This window comes from Harmonia axyridis, chromosome X (assembly GCF_914767665.1).
Source record: "Harmonia axyridis chromosome X, icHarAxyr1.1, whole genome shotgun sequence".
Taxonomy (NCBI): Eukaryota; Metazoa; Arthropoda; class Insecta; order Coleoptera; family Coccinellidae; genus Harmonia; species Harmonia axyridis.
The window spans coordinates 8,688,813-8,711,228 of NC_059508.1; the positions used below are offsets into that span (position 1 = coordinate 8,688,813).

A 22,416-nucleotide genomic window follows, 5' to 3' on the forward strand; every position below is an offset into this window, starting at 1 on the left:
CAGCGAGCATTCTTTTGAGGTCTGAGAACAGGAAAAAGTCGCTGGGGGCCAGATCTGGCCAATACAGTGGATACAGAAGCAATTCGAAGCCCAATTCATGCAATTTTGCCATCGTTTTCATTGATTAGTGACACGGCGCATTGCCTGGATGAAACAGCACCTATTTTTTCTTCAAATGGGTCCGTTTTTTAACGATTTCATCCTTTAAACGATCCAATAACGCTATATAATAATCGCTGTTGATGGTCTGGCCCTTTTGGAGGTAATCAATTAATATTATACCTTGCGCATACCAGAATACTGATGTCATAATCTTGCCAGCTGACTGTTGTGTTTTTCCTCGCTTTGTATTCGGTTCATCGTGTGTAGTCCACTAAGCTGACTGTCGATTGGACTCCGGAGTGAAATGATGGAGCCATGTTTCATCCATTGTCACATATCGACGCAAAAATTCAGGTTTATTGCACTTAAATAGCTTCAAACACTGCTCAGAATCATAACCACGTTGTTGATTTTGATCGATCGTGATCTCGCGCGGCACCCATTTTGCACACAGCTTTCACATGTACATGGCCATCAAGGTCTCCGGATTCAACACAGTTAGATCGTGTTTACGGAAAAACGGGCAGATGGACGAACATACTTTAATTTCACCACGAATTAGTCAAAAGTGAGATGAACCTTATCGTTTAAAACCATTCCCAGCTCGAAATTCGAAAATTATAGACATCGTGACGAAATGTTGTGTTCAGGGAACGAGTACTGAAAAGCTGCTATTGTTTAAATTGAATCTGTCGCTGAGTTCGATCAATTGTAACTTATACTCACTCAAAATTTGTGCATCATTTCGCTTACACTTCTCCATTTTAACAGTTCACCTTAAGAGGTTTTCTTGAGATTTGAATAATAGATGACAATATTGGAAATATGTCTTTCTTGAATTCAACATTTCAAATGGAATTTAGTATGTCGAAAAGCGGAGGATATTACATAGGTAATTCATCAAGAAAGGACTGATTTGTGAGAAATTTTGGATTATACTTCAAGGGGGCGAATTGCAGGCAAAAAATTAAACAAAAACCACCATATTAACCCATAGACGTATCAAAACCTAGGATAATAAGTCTATGTATTTACCTGATATGACTCTGGCAGATATTTTTCTCTTTCCAAATCAATAATCAGCTTTTTCAGTTTATAGAAAACACATCAAATGAGGAACGTGGAGTCCGAAGCTTTTAAGCGCTCGTTAATTCAAGCGCCACAGAGTTGGCACACTCAATTGGTATCCAAAGGCGTATGAATGAAGAGTGCTTCTATGGTTCTGACCACGTTACCAACACGAAGCTAATAAGCTTTACATTGTTTTTCTCATTTCACATCTAAATGCAAATTTTTATTTCGACCGATCGAGCACTATTGACTCACCCTGTACTATTGCGTATTCCTAATTCTATAATAGTTATTTAGTTATCGAATTAGGTACCCTTTCTTTCTGAATTGAATGATAAAAACTTTGCACAAATGTTACCAATTGCTCGATAGATTCGTTTAAATGTAATTATGTAATTTTGATTATCCAAAAAAATATATACGTTTTTTCAAGATAAATTGAAAATGTTGTCGAAATATTTATTGATTTCGGAGGATGAATATCTTGATTACAGAAATGTATTTTCGGAAATACTAAAACGAAACCAATTAATTACTTCGATAAAAACATTCATCTTGGACTGGTTAATGAACTTTTGGTATCGATATAAGTGCATGAAAAACCAGATCTAGTTTCACATAAATATTCAACAAGTCAATCTTCCGAGAATTCAAGTTCAGTCTATCTTTCCATCTAATCATTCTTTCAGGAGTTGAATAAACACTCAGATGTAAATAGATTGAAGATCATTTTGTGGTTTGAAGGTAGACAATACAAATGGTCTCGAAAAAAAGTTTATCAATAAAGTTATCCTGTCTGACAGATCACCGTTTCAACAGTAATTAATTTATGTTAGTCATGAATCGAGAATATATTTATATTCTTATGTTCATTAATTGTTCCTTGAATAATGTATACAATATTGAATATATGAAAAATGTTTTTATCTCTATCTGATGCAAATAAAAACCCAATAATATGATTGAATTCAATAAAATAAATTAAATAGCTACCAGTAAACGGCTATTCAATGATAGAAGATTTGGCCTCTAAACAACAATATGACTGTGATTTTAATGAAATATGTCCCAAAATAAATTTAGAAAACACTTTCGATTCCTTCAGATATTGTGGTTAGCCTTCACACAGTTTAAAATAGTTTATTATAAAATATACTTAAATAAAGATATAAATAATTATCTAGGTAAAATTCTCAAAGACACTACATCCAATTAATATTATTAATAATAATTTCAATGTTCAATTATAGAATGTAGAACAACTACTAAAAAAATACTAAGTGAATAGAATCACAAGACGTCAAAATAAAATATAATAGTGCTCAATTCTTGCAGAAGAAAGTTGAGCATATGAAACTTCAGAAAAAATCCATCTACTAGAAGATTTATTGAATGGAATTGAAATAGATGAATCAATAATAACTACCCCTCATTGAGTTGGCAATTAGTCATTGACCTGAGTCCTTCAGTCTGTAGATAAATAATACACATAGATGACACTTATGGATATCACATTCCTTTTGTAATTTTGTGAAATGTCTTCTACTGTATATGTGATCCTTGGATGTCTTTTCAAATACATAACAACTTTTTTCCGCATATTATAATCAAAATTTCTTTTCATGGAAAAACTTGAAAACTTCATGTATAATAGAATACAAATACCGAAATTTGGTGGATGCGCTTTCAACGGTTTATTCATTTAGTCAAGATACCCTTTGTGCAACTTCAGAATATCAATTATGTATTTGTTGTATACATATAAATTACCTGCTCATGCTAAGTGGAAAGAAAATACAAAATGATGAGGTTTCTGATCTGTTCAACAAAGTTCAGGTGTAGATGCCTACCAAACTGCCAAAAAGTTCTCCTCGTACTAGGAGATTTGTTGAATGGGATATCACATTACTTGGTGGATAAAAAATACTAAAAATTGAATTTAATGAAATACAATGGCTTTAGAAATCAGCCAATATCGTGGATCCTTCAGCCTGCAAATCCAGAATATATCAGCATAATTTACATTTATACATATTTATGTCTTTTGTAGAATACTTTGATATTAAATGTCTGAAACTTGGATGTCCCTTAAAAATCATAGGAAAGCTACACCTCTATAAAAGGCAATTGGTACAAAAATTGAATCCCCAATATGCCATTCAGAGATTATAATTCGTAAACCAGGTAATTGAGCGATTACAAACGTTTAGAATCATCTTGTTTTCGGTTTCTTTGAAGTCGATCTCAATCAAAAAGTTTTTGTGGCGAGAAAATATATAAGGTCATAGTTCGAGAAAAAGTCGACCGATCTAATTCAAACATTTCATAATCCCCTAAAATAATCCATAAAATATGAGATCAAGGCCCTATACAGAACTGGTGACAATTGAATTAATAAATAATAAAGCTATTTTTTCACAAAAAAACCAAATTTGAAACAGTAAGGAATGTGGCTACAAGCTATCTACCCGCATTTCACTGAACTAACAATTTGTGCGGCCCCACTCGTATAGAATCCTGTAATGGGTACTTCCTCACCTAAACCGGGTTTGAGTCACTCTTCCTAGATGACACTATTGAAGCCCAGAAAATAATTCGATTTTGAAAATTTTACTGAGAGAGTTCATGGCCGGATTTGCTTCAAAATTTGATATCATGAGGAAATCTTGATGAATATCATCGATTTGCCATCAGGTAATTTCTAGGAGGACTGTGAAACGATATCCAGCATTTTGTGCAATTTAATTTTTTGAAAAAAAAAATTTAGCCACGGAGGGCTTTCAAAATTTGATATGAAGGAGAATTTTCGATTCTTAATACTCACTCATTCTTGTTTTGTATGGTTAAATTGATAAAATCTCAATATTAAATATAAAATGACTTGTATATTACTCAGTACATTACAACTTTCATCTTCAAGTAGCGATGATTGTTACAGAATTAATTTCTTGTGTTGGATCTTTCTGAAAACTTGATATCATGAATAATTTCCCGAACTGAATCCCCAATTGCAATGAGTTCTTTCCTACAAGATCCCAAAACAGAGATATTACGAGTTTTCCAAGAATAATTCGAGGGTGTAGTCTCAAGTCATTTGCACCAATAAACCTAAATCCACATCGTCAAAGCAGAATAATAAATTGTCCTCTAAATGCTTGGATACATTTTTCTTCTGAAAATCGTTATCGGATTCGTAATCTAGGACCTCAAAATCTCCTGTGAACACCAAAATATGCTCAAATTTGAACAGTCGAATTTTTTCATGAAACAAAGACTATAACCTTGGAAAAATTTCGCGAAAAAAACCTTTTTGTCTTGGATCTTTCTGAAAACTTGATATCATGGAGAATTTCCCGAACTGAATCCCTAATTTCAATCAGTTCTTTCCTACAAGATTCCAAAACAGAGATATTACGAGTTTTCCAAGAATAATTCGAGGATGTTGTCTGGAGTCATTTGCACCAATAAACCTTAATCCACATCGTCAAAGCAGAATAATAAATTGTCCTCTAAATGCTTGGATAAATTTTTCTTCTGAAAATCGTTATCGGATTCGTAATCTAGGACCTCAAAATCTCCTTTGAACGCCAAAATATGCTCAAATTTGAACAGTCGAATTTTTTCATGAAACAAAGACTATAACCTTGGAAAAATTTCGCGAAAAAAACCTTTTTGTCTTGGATCTTTCTGAAAACTGGATATCATGAAGAATTTCCCAAACTGAATCCGCAATTGCAATCAGTTCTTCCCTACAAGATCACAAAACTGAGATATTACTAGTTTTCTAAGAATAATTCTTGAATCGTTTTGAAAACTTGATATCACGAAGAATTCTACAAACTAAATCTCCCATTGCAATCATTTCTCCTCTACAAGATCCCAAAACTGTGATATTAAGATTTTCTAAGAATAATTCGAGGGTGTTGTCTTGAGTCAGTTGCACCAATTGTTCTTAATCCACATCGTCAAGCCATTTACACAGGTAAGCTTAAATCTTTTTTTTACCGAAAAAATGATCAAATAGAAATTTTTCCCTATAAGAAAACGTGAGGTGCATGAATTAAATCAATTTTTCCGAAAGAAATTTACAATATTCATTTCAGAATTTGCCTGTAAGCCACCTATACAAAATTCACTGAACTAACTTCTTACTCAGTCAGCGTAAGATAGAAACCTATAATTTATTAATGAAACCTGTAATTTATTTTTCGAATTCCTTGTGGTTTCTTGCCGTTTTTCTAGATCTCGCTACACACTATTTTGTCAATTTTAAAAATACATTCTAGTAAAAGATTCGAATTAAACTCATTAAATTTCTCATGAAAAAATCAAACGCATCATTTCAATCTCAAATTTGAGATAATTCAGGTTTTGGGATATTTTTTGAAGGTTAATTATGCACTAATACACCAAACCTTATTTTAATAGTTTAGAATATTTGTGCTTAAAATAAGTATAAATTTTTTAATCCTCCAAGTTATTCCTGAATGAGTGAGAGACTGGGGGAAAATTTCCAGAGCATTTCCAAAGAATTCAAGAGATGATTATCATAATATATTTACAAAATTCATATTACAAAATTTATACAATTTTCAACAGAAATAACAAAAATACAAATTCTGCAATCAATAACTAGCACTTAAACATTTTATAATTTGAAGTATGTATCTTCTTGAGTTTCCATCAATGAAAAATTTTATTGTTAACATGTCCAAACATGTTGAAAATCACGAAGATCAAATTATTGAATGAAAATTAACTGTGTTAATCGTTGGCAAATAGTAGATGACTAGTTTTGTTAGATTTAATCATATTTCGAGCTTTCTTAGTTCCAACTATAGCTGCCAATTTTGTATAGTCGCAAAAGTCTGTATACAAAGCACTCACAGTAAAGTTAGACAAACACCTCTTCGGTTTCAATAGATTTTCATTGTTCATCATATTACATATTTCAGTATAATAATGAGGATATGTTGGCAAGTCATAAAATATAATATGTCTTATTCCCTTAAGAGTTATTCTATTATAAAAATGATACCTTTCAGTATACAAGAGGAAATGAACATCCTTGTTGCAAAATAAATCTCTGGCTTCAGCAACTTTTTTTTGTGGACTGTATTCACAAATCTGATTAAAATTTATTGATTCTTTCATAAAATGATTTCTCAGTCTCACAAAATCATAGTAAACAGGTATATAGATCAAAACTTGTCTCAGTGGTTCACTGTTGTAGAATAAAGGAAAAACATTATTCATAAAGCATTCAAATCTTTTTTCCGGGATATCAACACCAATCCCCACAGAAAACTTGAAAAACGTATGATTACGTTCACCTAATACATTTGCTATTGCTCCTTTTGCAAAGTATTTGTTGATAGCTACTCTTCCTGCATAATTACGACATCTATTAATGAAGAATGATTCAATTAAAGGAACATTAACTGAACTTAAAATAATAGTCTGTCTATAAAATCTAGCATGACCATCCAAACTCCAAAGTCTAACTCTTGAAAAATCAGTTCTTCGATATTCTTTTAATTTGAGGTGGAGATGATCAGAGAGGTGTAGTATATGATGCCAACTTTGCATCATAAATATTTCTGTTTGATCAAAAATCATCAATTCAATTGAAGATAAAAAATCGTAGTCCCTTTCTTTTTCTCCTTTAGCTCCTATTATTCTTCTCAAGCTTAATGGCGCCGCAACAATAATATCTGAAGAATAAAATTCAGAATATAACTTTATAGCTTTTCTTGTGACTGATATACCCATTGTGAAATCATCTTCAGTATTTCCTGAGAAGATCATTTTGTATTCCTCCGGTTTACGGACTGGAATTTTTTGAGATTCGCCTTGGTACTCCTCTAAAAATCTCTTCTTGTTCATGACACTGCCTTTTTTTCCTTCGCCAAAAAGAAGTTTTATCAGAAGAGATATAACTTTAAATGCTGAAGATTTGAATGGGAGGACTACTAAAACTTTAGGTCTCACAAAGCCTTGATCTCTAAACTCATCTGGCACATCATCACTTCCTGTCTTTTTCAATCTCTCATTATGACGCAAAACTTCAGTTCTTCTTTTCAATATATGATTTGCTACATGTAAGCAATACACAAATCTTACTGATTCAGCATTATTTAGAGTTTGTTTGCTATAATATAAATCTTGATAATTGTTCATAACACAGAAGAGTTCATTTTGAAATTCTGTCAAAAAACGCGTTTCATCAGTAGAATCATTCAACGCACAATTTGCACTCACCAAATGTTTAGCAATTTGTGCCTTTATGTGTATATCCTTAGGGGTAATATCTTTCAAATTTCGAATTTTCGGGAGATTACCGCCAGTAGTGTAGGTTATTTCATCTTCGAGGAGTTTTTTAGAAACTTTCTCAGCCTCTGCTTCAGGATTAGAAGGCATCGATATAACAACATTCCTCAATATAGGCCAAGTATCATCCTTGTGGGTCAAACAAGGAGGAGATGATTCTAATGACTCCAAAAGCTTAGGATGAAGGGAATCCTTGAAATGTTTAGTAAAACAATCTGTGCTATCGAGTTCTTCATCCTCTTGCTCAAGTTCATCACAACTTTCATGATTTTCTTCCGACTCACAAGAAACACTACCAACGTCACTAGCATTCTCATTTTCAAATGATTCTTCATGTACATCACTATCATTAACACAGGGTGAAAGCTCTACAGTTTCAACATTTTCAGAGATCTTAGTTCCTTTGGAAAACTCGCTCATATCCAACGAGGGTCCTTTTATTTTTTTCAATCTTTTAGAACTTTTATTACTTCCATCTGCTTTTCTTTTCATTCTCTTCATGATTAATACCACCAATATTCACTCAAACTATAATGAATTACAACTTCGAAAATATTCAGACCAAATTTAAACACGTTCGAATACAACCACAGATAACAGAGTAGAAAATACAACTACATAACTCTTTTGTGGTTTGTGTCCCACATTCATAGAATGTTACTATTCTTGTTTTCACTGATCCACATCAGTTCTAAAAAGATCAGAAAAATATTTTATGAAAATAATAGTAATCAGATATTGTTCATCATTGCTATGAAATTAAATTTCAAATGAGTCAAAAGGTTTTTTTTAGACCTATAATTCAAGTCCTGTCAAGTATCTAAACGGCCATATTCAACCTATTTTCATGTATTTATGTTCTGTGCGCATTAACCTCCAACTTTTCAATTCTTACGAAAACAAACATAAACATAGAAAATACAACAACAAACAGCAATTTTTCCGAAAATTTTGTACAGAGTTTGAATTGGAATAAATCAGGAAAATGGGTTGTGATGGTGGTACTATTCCGAGAAGAGACGAACTTGTTAAAACTAAAAAGAAGCCTGAAGCTGTAAGTTAATGATTTGATTTCGATAAAAAATGAGCTTAATTATATATCTTTGCAGAAGGACAAAGATTCCGAACTCATATTTCAATGGAGATGTTGTGCAATTACTCAAGAACCTTTGCAGGCTCCTATAGTAACATGTGGTCTGGGAAAATTATACAATAAAGTATCCGTCATCGAAGCTTTGTTGAATAAATCTTCAATGCCCGAAGAGATCAACCATATAAAAAATTTGAAAGTGAGTGCTCGCTAAATTCATTGAGGAATTTCTTCAAATATATTTCGGTAATACCTATATTTCTATGTTTAGGATATCAAGGTATTGAATTTAACACCAAATCCTTCATTCAAAGAAGAAGAGGTTAAAGAAAAAAGTGCGACTCTTGGAACATCTCCTTTCATATGCCCAGTAATTGGTCTTGAAATGACAGGCAAATTCAGATTTGTAGCCATTTGGTCTTGTGGATGTGTATTTTCTGAAAGAGCATTGAAACAGATTGATGTTAAGATTTGTCACAAGGTAAAATTATTTAGGTTTTATCCTGTATAACTTGATATTCTGTATTATCTGTAGTGCCAACAACCATTTGAGCCTGATGATGTTGTTATACTGAATGGAAATGAAGAAGATCTTGTATTGATGAAAGAGAGATTGGCTAAAAGGCAATCTAAACAGAAGAAGAAGAAGGAAAAAAAAGTGAAGATTGAAACTGATGTAATTGCTGGTCCAAGTACTTCCGGCTGTACGTCCACCAGTACTATTGTGAAAGAAGAAAAGAAAGTTTGTCCTAAGGTAAATAAAAACATAAATGTTAATAAGGAGAAAAAAGTTCTTACAGTTTATTGTATATATATTTTTTTAGGCTACTCTTATGCCTTCAAACCTTAAGAAGCGTCCAGGTAAACTGCAAGAATCTACAGTAGATACGAAGAAAATGAAGCCTGATTATAGTGTTGCAACAGATCCTCAAGCAACTGATGTTTATAAATCTCTCTTTACTTCTCATAAATCAGAAAAGGAACAGAATAGAGCTCATTGGGTAACATATAATCCGTTTTATAATTAAATATTTCTCAAATGATTAGTTCAATTCACAATTTTTTTTTTTCTGTGTTATCGTTTGGATTAGTTATAATTTTGTTAATATCCTTTATTGTGATTGAGTTTATAGATGGAATTCTATGTAATACATTCGGAATTGTATAGTTTGGATTAAATAAACTTTCTGGAAACATCAAGTTATATTATAACAAACATCGATACATTCACAGAAATTCAATGGATGACTCAGTAGCTTCAATCAGAAGTCCAAAATCCAAATCTGTCAAACTGGCCTTAGCTGTGAGTAAATCCAAAAATGTGTCTAAAGCAGGAAATCTTTGTTCTAAAGGTGCAGGACTTAGATGTTTGTAATGTTTACTAGAACTAAAACTGCCTCTGCCGGTACCTGATTCTACACCTGATAGTATATTCAAAGCATGTTCTCTGGCTCTCAACATAAGGCTTATAGGATGTTGCCACTGATTAAGTAATCTCTTAGCTCTTGAACGTGGTAGGATAGAAAGAAGTTTCAATTTTTGGGTAACACCTTTATTATCATTTGGGATATCTGAAAAATAAGATCTTGGTCAATAATATCCTATGAACAAGGTTTTTTGATGGGAGCGCTTAAATTTAGATGAAAGAATTGTATCGAATTTAATCAATTCAACTCAATCATATTTCGAAGCAACTAAAATTCCATCATATATTAATAATTTGAATCTATTAAACAGTACTTTCTTTCAACAATGTTATTTACGTAGTGCTCTAAATTAGAAATTTTCAATAATACCAACCTGACAATATAGCCTTCATGACATCCACTTGTAGTTCAAAAACATTTCTATTGACATACTGCAGAAACATATCAAATGATAACGTCTTATATCCTAGGAAAGTAAAAAAAGAAGTGAAGCCTTGTGGTTGTGGATATGCAATTGATTCTACTGCTAAATAATATTGTTCTATTACAGTGAATAATATCAATCTATCATCCTCATTCATTTGATCTCTGAAAATAGTAAAATTATCAATATGATTTATCATTTTGATTAAATTGTATATACATATATAGGAAGCCCTTTTCAAGTTGATGCCTTGGTTCAGTTGAAACAGCTTTTCGACATAAGGCTTGGCAAAGTCTTCGTGACTGTTCAAGCTGCGCAGAAACATATCTTGTAGCTACAGCATGGACATGCATAGGACTTTGGTTTTGCCACTGAAAGCGGCTCACTTTGTTATCTGAACTTTGTTTCAATAGATGCATGCTTAGCTCCCTCAAGTTCTGGAAGTGAATAAAAAAAAATTACTATTTGATTTTCATCCAAATTTGTTAGGAATCAGGATACTAACCACAGAAATTATATGTTCCTGTCTACTTGCAGTGCAACTTTCTGTCTCGTAGAATGGGAGTTCTTCGAGTCCTTTTCTAGAGCTTTGCATTCCACAGAGCTCATTCAATATGGATGTAGTGATAGACCCACCAGGAGACATGGGCGTGCTAGATCTTGATAGAGCTTCAGGCTAAAAAAAAATTCACATTATGAATTTTTTTACACTATGGGAAACATTTTTTGGTGTGATCTGTCCTTACCTGGTAACAAACTAGAGATATTCTCAACTTGTCAACAACCTGAGCCGGTCTAAATCTTTGCTTTCCCTTCAGTACTACAGCAAGTTGTTCCCAAAGTTTAATCCACATATCACTTCTATAGGGAACCAGACGTTGTTGGGGAGATAGAAGCATCATCGATGTATTCCATAGCATATCCTGTGTTAAACAAATGGTCTTATCCCCAACTTTCACTTCCAAATCCTTTCCAATATGTTGAGTTGTGATGGGCAGTAAATTCAAAAGATGGCTTGCATCAGGAGGAAGGTTCTTTTGAAGGCTTGAAAAAGAGCATCCTATAAGATACTCCTTAAGAAGTTGTGACCAGTCTATTTTTAAAGCAAACTTTGCATGCCAAGTGATCAACTGCAATACCAAAACTGTTATAGATTAAAAGCATACAAAATGTGTTCTTGAAGCCATACTTCCAAAGCTGTTTCTGTCTCATCAAGATGCTGTAATAAATAGTGAATTATTGCAATTTTATTCTCCAACCATTCTTCATTTTTGAATGTCTGTACTAATAAGTCCTTGGTTATTGCAAAATCTATCAAATCTAGTGTTGCTATATTAACCAGATTATCATAGGCAGCCAGTGGGGCCAAGCAAAGCATGTGAGATGGACTTTCAGTGAGGAACGGTTTAAGGCTGACATGGCAGCATGGTTCGTGTTTAATTCCTATGTCCAACAACTGGATACAAACTTCTGGTATAAACACCAGCATATGGTTTCCTAAGTGGAATTATTGAATATTAAAATGAAAACTTATTCATTCCGAGTTGTTACCTTGTTTTTTGAATACAGGTCTAATGGTTTTTGCTTTTTTGAAAGGCAATCCTGGAATAACACATTGCAACACGCAACTCTGGTGTAAAATTGTTACAGAATATGCAAAGTGAACCAATGTATCATCATCTTGGACACTATCGTCAGTTGGCTGTATAGGCTAGAAATCATGATCTTGTGTTCATTTGGAATTCGACTTTTTTTCAGTACTCACTTGATACAGGTAGTTATGACAAATGCAAACAAAACCATCCTCGTTTGTAACAACGATTAGATCAAGTGAACAGTCATGTATTCTTAGTGGTACCGCATCATCTTCATACAAGTTGAAGGAATTGTTCACTGTGCTAGCATGGGGTAAATTCAAAGGAATATTCAACTAAAATTCAAATTTCCCAATAAGTAACCACTAAATTTCAAAGATTCTATAGAAACTTACCACACTCTCATGAGGCAAATCATCATGAAACTGTAGACCAGAAAGTGTTGGGGATGATTTTGAATTTAAGACAGAAGGAGGAACATCCTCTCCTTCAACAATTGATCTGGAAGATTTTTTGTTATGGATGTAATATAAAATTTGATTGATAGGATCCCACTGAGCCCAAGTGAATACCCTTACAAGGGATTCATAGCTGAAGCAGTTCAAGCTCAATTCTGTGGAATTGTCTTTGATTTGGTACTGAAGTATACCTTGAAGATAATATTAATAAGAATATTTTCAATGAACACTGATACTTTTAATCTACTTAAGTTGTTTCAATCTAGAATTGAAATATCCTTAGATAACTATTTGTGATTAGTTTTATTGAGACTTTTTCATCTCTATTGTTATTTTTTTTTAATGAAAAAAAAATTAAGATATTCTGTGAAAATTGAGATAAGTATACTGTTCCTCACACTCTTCATGGACCAATATTAGAAATTTGACCGTTTTATTGTCAGAGAGTAAAGAAGTTTTTTTATACAGAAACTGTATCATTATCTGTTTCGACCTCTCAATTTCTAAATCCACTACTTCTTTCCCTTCTCGGATATTGACAATGTGAGGTTTATATGTAAATACTTCATTTTGCGTATCTTTTATAACAAACCCAAGGTATGTTTTAGATTCATCAACAGAAGCTTGAACGCAATTTGTAATATTCGAAAACGTATGCATGATATCTAAGTGATTTCTTCGCAAATTATAGCATCCGATCTTGGTATGGCTATCATTTTCTCCAGATTTATGCGTCCAACTGAACAAGAGATCATCATTTTGTTCTTGGCCAATTAATCTCCAGTCAGTTATAACATCTGCAAAATATTAAAATCTGAGGTTGAGCGGAAAAAATGGAAAATGATTATGAAAATATAATTAGGATGTTGGAAAAGCACGAATTTAAATAAGAAAGAGAAATATAAAAAGAAGCCGAATAATTCAGTGTTGAACATTAAGATTCGATTTAAAACATAATTAATTTTCAGAGACAATATTAAATTATTTCAATAAAGAAATTAAACGTTTCTACAAACAAATACATAATTAATTTAACTGGTTTGTGGAAGGTATTGCAATGTTTTTGATCAACATCCAAACATTACAGATATCGACCGCTTGTAATTTAAAAATCAATATTTCGGGTTTGTTTTGCGCGCGTCAATTGCATTCATCTTATTCATTTATATTAATAAACAATGGTTCAGATTAATCATTGGATAACTTTACTTACCCTTTGTCGAGTCAAAAGATTCATGTGCTGTTACAATAGGATATAATTTGGAAATAAAATTGTCCACTATCATCTTACTCGGAGAATCTGAATTCATAAGGAATAAGGAAGCTGATGCGAATGCGCTTACACCAGCGCTAATATATTTTTTATCCAAAACTTATTTTTATCTCAAAATCCTGATATAATATTAATATTTTGGAGATATGATTGTAATCAAGGAATATCCATTAATTCAATCCAATCCACGATTAAACAAGATTTCTGTTTTGTATTGAAAAGGCCAAAAAAATGGAGTGTATCCTTGATTTGAAAAAAAAAAGAAATATGTCAGCCATAGATTAACTTTGGTAGCTATCTATCGTTCTGTCATTGTCAATGTTAGAAGTTAAAAATATGATGAAGTAGGGTACATGAAAGGTTTTGTTTTTTCAAATTATCACCATGTGAACCGCTAATATTACACCCATTTATACGTGCATTGAAATACCTAATCAATATAACACATAAATTCAACGGTACAAGATGCAACCGTTATCAGAAAATTTCACCAATGTCCCAGCTTTCCTAACAAAGTTGTGGAAAATGGTATCAGATTCCAAGACAGACCATCTTATCTGTTGGAGTCCCGTATGTATTTCATTTCAATTTCTCAAACAGTAAGATGATTTGACACTTTCCTGTTGTTCAAGGCATATTTTTGTTGTCCTAAATATCATGGATGCTATAATGAAAATGTTCAGAAATGACGTCTTAATCAAAAGTCAATTATATATTTTCAACCATATGAAAACATCTAATTAGATTCTAATTAAATGCTTTTATATTCACAGGAATGTGTCTGTAGAATGAATTGCTTGATCAAATTAATATTGGATCATAATAAGTAAACAGATATAATGATTTCGCAATGTTTCATTTCAGAATGGAAATAGTTTCATTATACTAAATCAAGTTCAGTTTTGGTATGAGTTACTACCTTTGTATTATAAACATAATAATATGAGTAGTTTTGTGAGGCAACTGAATATGTGTAAGTATAGTTCTATTTTGAAATTTTCACCTACTAATTTTTTACTCAACTAGATGGATTCCATAAAGTATCGTCTGTTGAGAATAGTCCGATAGCTGAAGGAGAAAAAGATGAGGTCCAATTTTTTCATCCTTATTTTCAAAAAGGAAATCCTGAGTTGCTGAAAATGATCAAACGAAAAGTTAGTTATCTAATTTTCTATATTCTGAAACATTACTGAAATATATTATTTCAGGTAACCGTATCAAAACAAACTGAAAATGGAAACCAAGTAATGAAAAATGAAGATCTGACCAAAGTTTTATCAGACGTTAAGCAACTTAGAGGACGTCAGGCTAATGTTGATAGTCAATTAGCCGCAATGAAGCAAGAAAATGCCGTTTTGTGGAGAGAACTTGCTGTTTTGAGACAGAAACATTCAAAACAGCAACAAATCGTAAATAAAGTATGATTAGTTTAAAAAAAAATTTTTTTGTTCTATTCATTAATATTGAATTAGTTCTTTCACATGTAACTGGCCAATACTAGTTTTCCCTTGGATGTTGAAAAGTAGTTATACTAATAACCTTCATTTACAAAATTAAGACAGTATTCCTCTGCAAAATGATATCGTTTGTAAATTATAACTACTCGTTTTGATTATTTAATACGCTTGCTGAATCCTTCTATGATACAAACTATTCTTTTTAAATCTCTGATTATTGATAAAATTATACGAGGTAATTTTATTCTGTAGTAAACCATGTTTTTATTACATTTTAATGCAAGTCATTCCAATCAAACCTTTGAATAATACATTTGTACAACAAAATTGCCATGTTTGAGAATTCGCCAAAGAAGAGCTGCTTGATTGGCTTTTATATATTGATTCATATTTTTTATTCTATAGCTTATACAATTTTTGGTGTCGATGGTTCATCCAGGTGGAAATAGAATGGGAGTTGGCGTTAAAAGACACTATCCTCTGATGTTAAGAGGAACACCCAGTAAACGGATGAAAAGAAATAATAAAACCAAAAATGATGGTCCCACAATTCATGAACTTGATAATGAAGTAGAAATTGAAAATACAGTCGCACCAGAAGAGCTCCTCACAACTTCTGATAATGAAGAAAGTGATTTACCTCTGGTAATAAAAAGCAATTTTTTATGAACTACATCTTGCATAATGAGTATACTTTCTTTTGAAGGGATTTTGAAGATTTCCTTATTTAATATTTTTCTGACCGAGATTTTATTTTGTGTCATCGCTAGAAATGAAAGTTGTTAAAACATAAATGTTCTTCGATACAAAAGCTAATCTTAATATGCTATTATTTTTATTTAGTAATTTCATTTTAGATATTTTTGAATATTATCAATTTTTTTCAAATTTTCCCAGATATACAACAGATCTCCTACTCCAAGTTCGGTACCATCTTTAGGAGTTGTATCTCCACTATCCACTATAAGTATTGACTTGACCAATGAGTTAATGGGTGAAGCTGATACATCGTCAACAGAAAAGCAATTGCAAACTGTAGATGCTACATCAACAGAGAATAATAAAGAATCTTATTGGAACAAGTCTGGGTATATGGTAAGAGTCAATTTTTTTTTGTCAAGTTAGTACATACAATGATTGAGATAGTAGTGAGTAGAAGGGCAATTTGAATTTTTTACTGATTAAAAGTAGAGTTCTTATCAAGAATTAGTAATAACTGACTGATAAATTTTGTCTATGAAGTTAGTCAAAATTCAATTTCCATCTCTTGATAGGACAATTTCAGGTTTTGTGATATTTGCTGTAATAGTTCGGCATGTGTAATATGTATTTGTTTGCGAAATGTTCTTCATATGATTAATTTTTTTGGTGGAACAGCTAGTAGCTGATAATGAAGCAAGACCCTCACCAAATGAAATTCTAACAGAGGAGGATATACCAGAAGATCCAATTCTTAAAATTTTGGATGATAATATTGCCAATACTTCAAAGCCTGACGATATTCAGGCAAAAGTTTTTCTAAATCCATCATCCCAAAATACGTTACTTAGTAATTTTACAAATGGTGTTAACAATGTGAACAAAGTTGCTAATGGTAGTAAAAATCAGGCTCAAAGCAGTAGAGTCAAGAGCCCTATTAAAGTTGAGGAACAAAATGAAAATAATGTAACTGATAACACTATAGCCATCTCTACAAGAAACACTGAAGGGCCTGGAAGAGTAGTAAGTGGGTAAGTTTCTTTAGAAGGATCGATTCTTCTGCTACATGATATTGCTGGTAAATGGATCACAGTTCCATTGCTTTGTTCTGTTTTCAATGGTCATTCAAATTTCGTATTGGAATAGACCAAAAAAAATTTGTTTTGTTTTGATTACCTAGACTGCATAGAAAGATTTTGTTGAGCTATAAGTTATATACATTGGTCAATTTTTGGATTCAGGGTTAATTAAACATGTCCTTTATTCAAACAAATGATGTTACAATGTCTAATGGATATGTTTTTAACTGAATATTTCGAAAAATTATGAATATTTGGTGGAATGAATTATTTTGGTTAGACATTTCTATTGATTGTTTTTTTGGAATTTTCTGAAAGGGTTAAGTGAACAAATTTCATTTGATTAAATATTTTTGAAATTTTCCACTGAATTCCATAATTTCACCTCAGGGTACCCAGGAAAATAATTTCAACAATCGATAAATATGTTCGCTCTCTGCTCAGTGTTTCTATTAATGTTGTGATGATTGTTAAGATTTTTTTTATATTCATCAAAATATAAATCTCTGGATTTCTTATATTCTGTTTGTGCTGAGTGTACAATACAATCAGTAATTTCATCTTCATCTCTCATTATTCTTGTTATCATGTTTATTTCATACCAAAAGTATTCAGTGTCCTTCCTGGTAAGTAAATGTTTCAAACATCTTCCATTGTCTTTGGCGACTTAATACAATTATGTGAAATAAAAAAGGTCTGCATTTATGTTTGTTCATAATTATTCTCATTCAAATTGTTTCTATGTGAGCTGATAGAGCTCAATTATTGTATGAATTATATTATTCAGAAAAAATTATTGAGTGATCAATTGTAAAAATTCTCATGTTTCCATTAAAAATAACAAGCTAATTTATCTCAAATTTTGTAGTGCAACATCAGTTTATTGGATATTCTAATTAGGTAATCCCTGTTTACAATATCCATATTTTTCAAAATCTCAAATTATTTTCATTCTCCATAGTATTTTTTGAAGGTTTCCTTCCTATTTTTTGGTCTGTTGAACAAAATAATTGCGGTACCATATTATTTCCAGGTCAAATCATGGTTTCCAGTGGAAAAATTACCCATTCAATTGAGGAAAGTTTAAAAACTATCTACTTCTATGTCCAAAGTTGATTCCAATATTTCGAATAATAATAGTAATCATTTGGAAGGTCTTTTATTCGATTATCTCGATTAGGATAAAAATGACTGATTACTTTTACAATTTTTTCGCTTGACAGAAGTGCTATGAAGGTTTGTATAGATCTTGAATAAATTCAGTTAAAAAACTATTTGCTGGGTACCTTGAATTGAAGCAACAATGTATTCTCATTTTTATATCCCATGAATTGGGAACATCAAGAAAATATTTCAACTTGAAAGTGTGGTTAGTTAATTCAATACTGAACTTGACAGCATTAATTTTGAGAACTCATATCATATTTCAAATAAGGATAACAATAAATAGAATAAAATCAATACTTCTTTAATATATGTTAAGTGTTACCACTGTCAGTTACCTTTTTGAAATCCTTTTCTTATTGTGAAAATTTCTCAATTGAGCTCGTAAGTATGCCCAATTCTTTTATTTGAAAGTCCTGATTCATCAATGTTCTTTATCTAATATTATGTATTAACAATTCAGTGGTAACTTATTTAGCACAATATATTACTGAACATTGCATGAAAACAAGGACTTTGTTTAATATGTATTGTGGACATTGGTACATATTAGTACTGATGATTGTTCTAGCGGAGAACTTGGATCCATTTTAGAAAATAATCAAACCGAAATTGACCTCTGCAAAGATTTACTCCATGGTTGTGGAATGTTCGATCCCAGTATGATTTTAGGGGTATGTACACATCAATATTTTCACTTCAATTAACTCTTGTAATGTACGCAGAGAAGTACTTATTCATAAGCTTATTGATTGGAATTATTAAACTTCAATCACATGCATATCAAATGAATTTCAAACGTATTTGATTAAATAAAAAAACTTATATCAAATATATGGGAGCAAAATGAAAAATTATTCAATATTTAAACTACTACAATTGAAAAAATTTGTATAACTATTATGTATTCAATAACAATTTTCCATTTGTTTAAAAAATGATTATTTCATTAAACAACCTCACCACTAATTCATTATTAGGTTGCTTTTAATATCTAGTACAAAATGTAACTTCCATGGATTCATAAAAAATCAAAGCTTCTGTTTATAATAAGGAGAATATGTTTAGGGATTGTTTCTGATACATTTTAAACTTTATTTTTAAGGATATCAGCAGGATGCCTTTTTATCAACCTGATTATGCTGTAAGCTAATTTTAATAAATTGATTATAATTACGTGGTATTAGACCATATTACCTGATTTTAATTGAAAAGGTGACTTATTCAAATGAAAAACCTTTTACATTATTTTTGAAGATATTTTTTTCAATTCCAATATATCAATTGAAGTTTCTTAATTTTTTTTCTTCTCATTTCACAGCTTTTCAATGAAGGGGCATCAGAATATGGATTATCCTTTTCACAAGACGAGCTTAATCAAAATTCTGGTAAGACCACAATCGATTATTTGTAAAGGATATCATTTTTCTTTCAATTTTGGTAAGGTTAATAGTTATTTATAATACAAGTGCATAAGGCATTGGTATCCACGAGTTCAAAAATCAAAAACTAGCCATGAATTGGCAAGTTTTTGAATAAACGAATAGTGGAATGAGCTTTCTGTTAGGGTATTAGACATTATTTTTTCTAGTTCATTGAATTTTTATAGAAATTAATTGTATATTTTCATACATATCGTTTAGTAATTTTTGCATTGAAAAATGTTGGTTGGGAGAACTGTTTTCTATATCACAAATTTGACAGATTATGGATAAATTTGTGACAGAAGAGTTCTGATTATTCTGATATTTTTCAATTGAAGGTTCAATACTAAGGGTTATTCTGAAAATATATATTTATGGAATGTTCCTCGATGTTCAAATTCAAACAACGCGTATATATATATATATATAATAATTTATTTTTATAATAGGCGATCCAATGGTTTCGGGCCAAGAAATTGCCACATACCCAATGTTGCCTTTGGATCAATTGTTTGATGATTCTTTGAACAACACCGATATCGTTGATGACATCATAGATGATGACTTACCATCTGAACTCAATACTCCTCAAGTGTCCGACTTCAAACCAAGTTTTCCAATAGATAAATCTTAATTTTCTTGGGGGTCATCATTGTATCTGGGAGAATCAAAATCAGTAGGTTAATTTTAAGGTTAACTATTGTTAAGTATCCATGCATAGTAATAACAAATTAATTCCTTGTTTTTGTTAAATCATGTTAATGGTATAGTTTACTGATATCTAATGAATTTGTTGATTATCGAAAAGATTGTTTTTGAGACACTGAATCCAGTTCGGTTATACTTAACATCACAATACACTTGGATGTATTTTTTATAGTTCAGCTGAAACTTTCTTTTTATCAAATAATTGTAATTGATGGAATACAATTGTTGAAATATACAGATTATAATGACTTGAATATAAAAATTCCCCAATGTACAAACCTTCAGATGACTGAATCGTTAATATCTTTTACCTAAATAGGATTAGTAAAGTATTCTTTGCAGATATTAATTTAAAAGCGGAAATGATTAGTTTTTTCGAAGTCTGGTTTACCTATACAATTCATTTATTGATATTCATAAGAACCGATTCATTGATTCATTCTCTTTTGATATATTTTGAATGCCCACAATATATGATAGTCGATTGAAATTGTATGATTTAATTTATATTTAAAAAAAAAATTCTAGTCTGATAATATTTTGGAGGAAAAATAGAACTATTCGTTGCATGTTTGGTAGCCAAACGATACTACTGTTTGGGCAAGTTTTGTTGCCAGTTTTTAATGTTATCATTTGAATCCTCACAAATTATTTCTGTGAAAAATACTTCAGAAATTGAAAAATATTCAAGAATGTTTTCTTTATACTTTTTGTATTTCGAGCTGCAAGTATTCCATCAAATCGAATTTGCTAGCTGATTTAAGCTTTATTTAGAAGATGGTAGTATAATCGGTTAAATGAAGTAGAAAGGAAACTTGAATACCTCATATTATGCTAGGGTAGGAGCTTTAGTCAATTATTATATCATGTTATCAATGAAAAAAGTATTTTATCAAGGATACCCAATAATTATGTCTCTTGTTGCAATTCATTGGATGTACTTATATTACCTGGGACAGTGAAGGTAGCTACTTCTGTACTTGGCTACATATGTATTAAAACCTTTAAATGGATTCAGTTCGAATTAATAGGAATGCAAATTTTATTTCATCATCACTGAAAATGTTTTTGATGTGAAACTGTATATAATGGAAATTTATATGGAAAAAGATATTTTTGATAAAAGCATCTCGATGGATTTTAGAAAATATGCCTTCGTTATCTCAATAGTAAGCAGCGGCAATTGTATTTTATGGCTCCTCTCACCTAGAAAATGTTCGTTTATATTTAAGAGTATGTTAGCATTCTTGAATAATGTGATCTGCTCATTCCAAATACTAATTTCATTTTGATTTTCAAAACTGTCTATTTCTTCATGATTTTTGGGATCATTATCTATCAAAAGGTTTCATGAAATTTCCTTTTTAAATCAACTCCCATCCATTCTCGCTTGGATCTAAAGAAACTATGTATTAATTTCATACAATGTAAGGTTTATTTTTTAGGTAAGGTTATTTACTTTCAGTACCATCTGATATTTCTATTTTATATATATATTTCTCTTAATTTTAAGTTGGTTTTGGGTTTTCTGACCATTGCTAATTATATAGACTTAGGAAATGGCACATTCAATGTATTTCAATTGTTTGCTTTTAATCAAAATTTCAGAATGGATGTGGGATTTTATATCGATTTCAGTTTACTATCCGTGCCCTTTCTGTATTTACATGATCACAAAAACTCATGTATGATTCAGATGAGATAAAATATTGTATTGTGAAAAAGTATGAAGTAATGGAGCTTTTTGCATCATCTTCAGTGTAATTTTATGTACATTATATTTTAATAACTCCAAGATGTTTTTTGCCTCATTTATCCCTGAAAATTAAAAAAGCACAAGCCAATTGCCAATTGTGAGAAACATTAGCCAGCTTGTTTGATTACGTATTTACCAAATTTTCCTCGTAGATTTTTGCTTTAATAAATTCAATTAAATTTTGAACAGAAACATGAATTTCAATTAAGTTTTTTTATGAAAATGTAAGAGTATATAAAAATTGATACATTGAAAAAATATGAAACATATCAGTCAGTTCTCCGAAAGATTACTCAAAGAATTATCGGATTAGTTAAAAAAAAAATTGCGTACATTTGAGCAATGCTGTTCTCCTGAAA

General features: G+C 31.2%; 4 protein-coding genes across 4 annotated transcripts; 2 read left to right on the plus strand and 2 right to left on the minus strand.

The window, feature by feature from the left end:
- Positions 1-5,714: 5,714 nt before the first annotated feature.
- Positions 5,715-8,113, minus strand: LOC123686421 (U3 small nucleolar RNA-associated protein 25 homolog). The gene has a single exon (XM_045626533.1). The coding sequence runs from the start codon at positions 8,002-8,004 to the stop codon at positions 5,938-5,940; it is 2,067 nt and encodes a 688-aa protein (XP_045482489.1). The 5' UTR covers positions 8,005-8,113; the 3' UTR covers positions 5,715-5,937.
- A 245-nt stretch (positions 8,114-8,358) lies between these two features.
- On the plus strand, positions 8,359-9,790 carry LOC123686423 (replication termination factor 2). The gene is made up of 5 exons (XM_045626535.1): positions 8,359-8,557; positions 8,613-8,792; positions 8,865-9,074; positions 9,129-9,347; positions 9,418-9,790. Exons 1-5 carry the CDS (start codon positions 8,489-8,491, stop codon positions 9,619-9,621), a joined length of 882 nt encoding a protein of 293 aa, XP_045482491.1. The 5' UTR covers positions 8,359-8,488; the 3' UTR covers positions 9,622-9,790.
- LOC123686422 (protein pigeon) lies at positions 9,778-13,859 on the minus strand. The gene is made up of 11 exons (XM_045626534.1): positions 13,711-13,859; positions 12,896-13,294; positions 12,435-12,688; positions 12,210-12,374; positions 11,996-12,155; positions 11,634-11,941; positions 11,191-11,574; positions 10,950-11,120; positions 10,664-10,881; positions 10,394-10,608; positions 9,778-10,164 (listed from the first exon to the last, which is right to left on the minus strand). Exons 1-11 carry the CDS (start codon positions 13,805-13,807, stop codon positions 9,821-9,823), a joined length of 2,715 nt encoding a protein of 904 aa, XP_045482490.1. The 5' UTR covers positions 13,808-13,859; the 3' UTR covers positions 9,778-9,820.
- A 222-nt stretch (positions 13,860-14,081) lies between these two features.
- On the plus strand, positions 14,082-22,096 carry LOC123686424 (heat shock factor protein 1). The gene is made up of 11 exons (XM_045626536.1): positions 14,082-14,340; positions 14,635-14,743; positions 14,797-14,924; positions 14,979-15,188; positions 15,633-15,872; positions 16,125-16,322; positions 16,605-16,957; positions 18,723-18,843; positions 19,275-19,313; positions 19,491-19,557; positions 20,043-22,096. Exons 1-11 carry the CDS (start codon positions 14,236-14,238, stop codon positions 20,225-20,227), a joined length of 1,755 nt encoding a protein of 584 aa, XP_045482492.1. The 5' UTR covers positions 14,082-14,235; the 3' UTR covers positions 20,228-22,096.
- Positions 22,097-22,416: the final 320 nt, after the last annotated feature.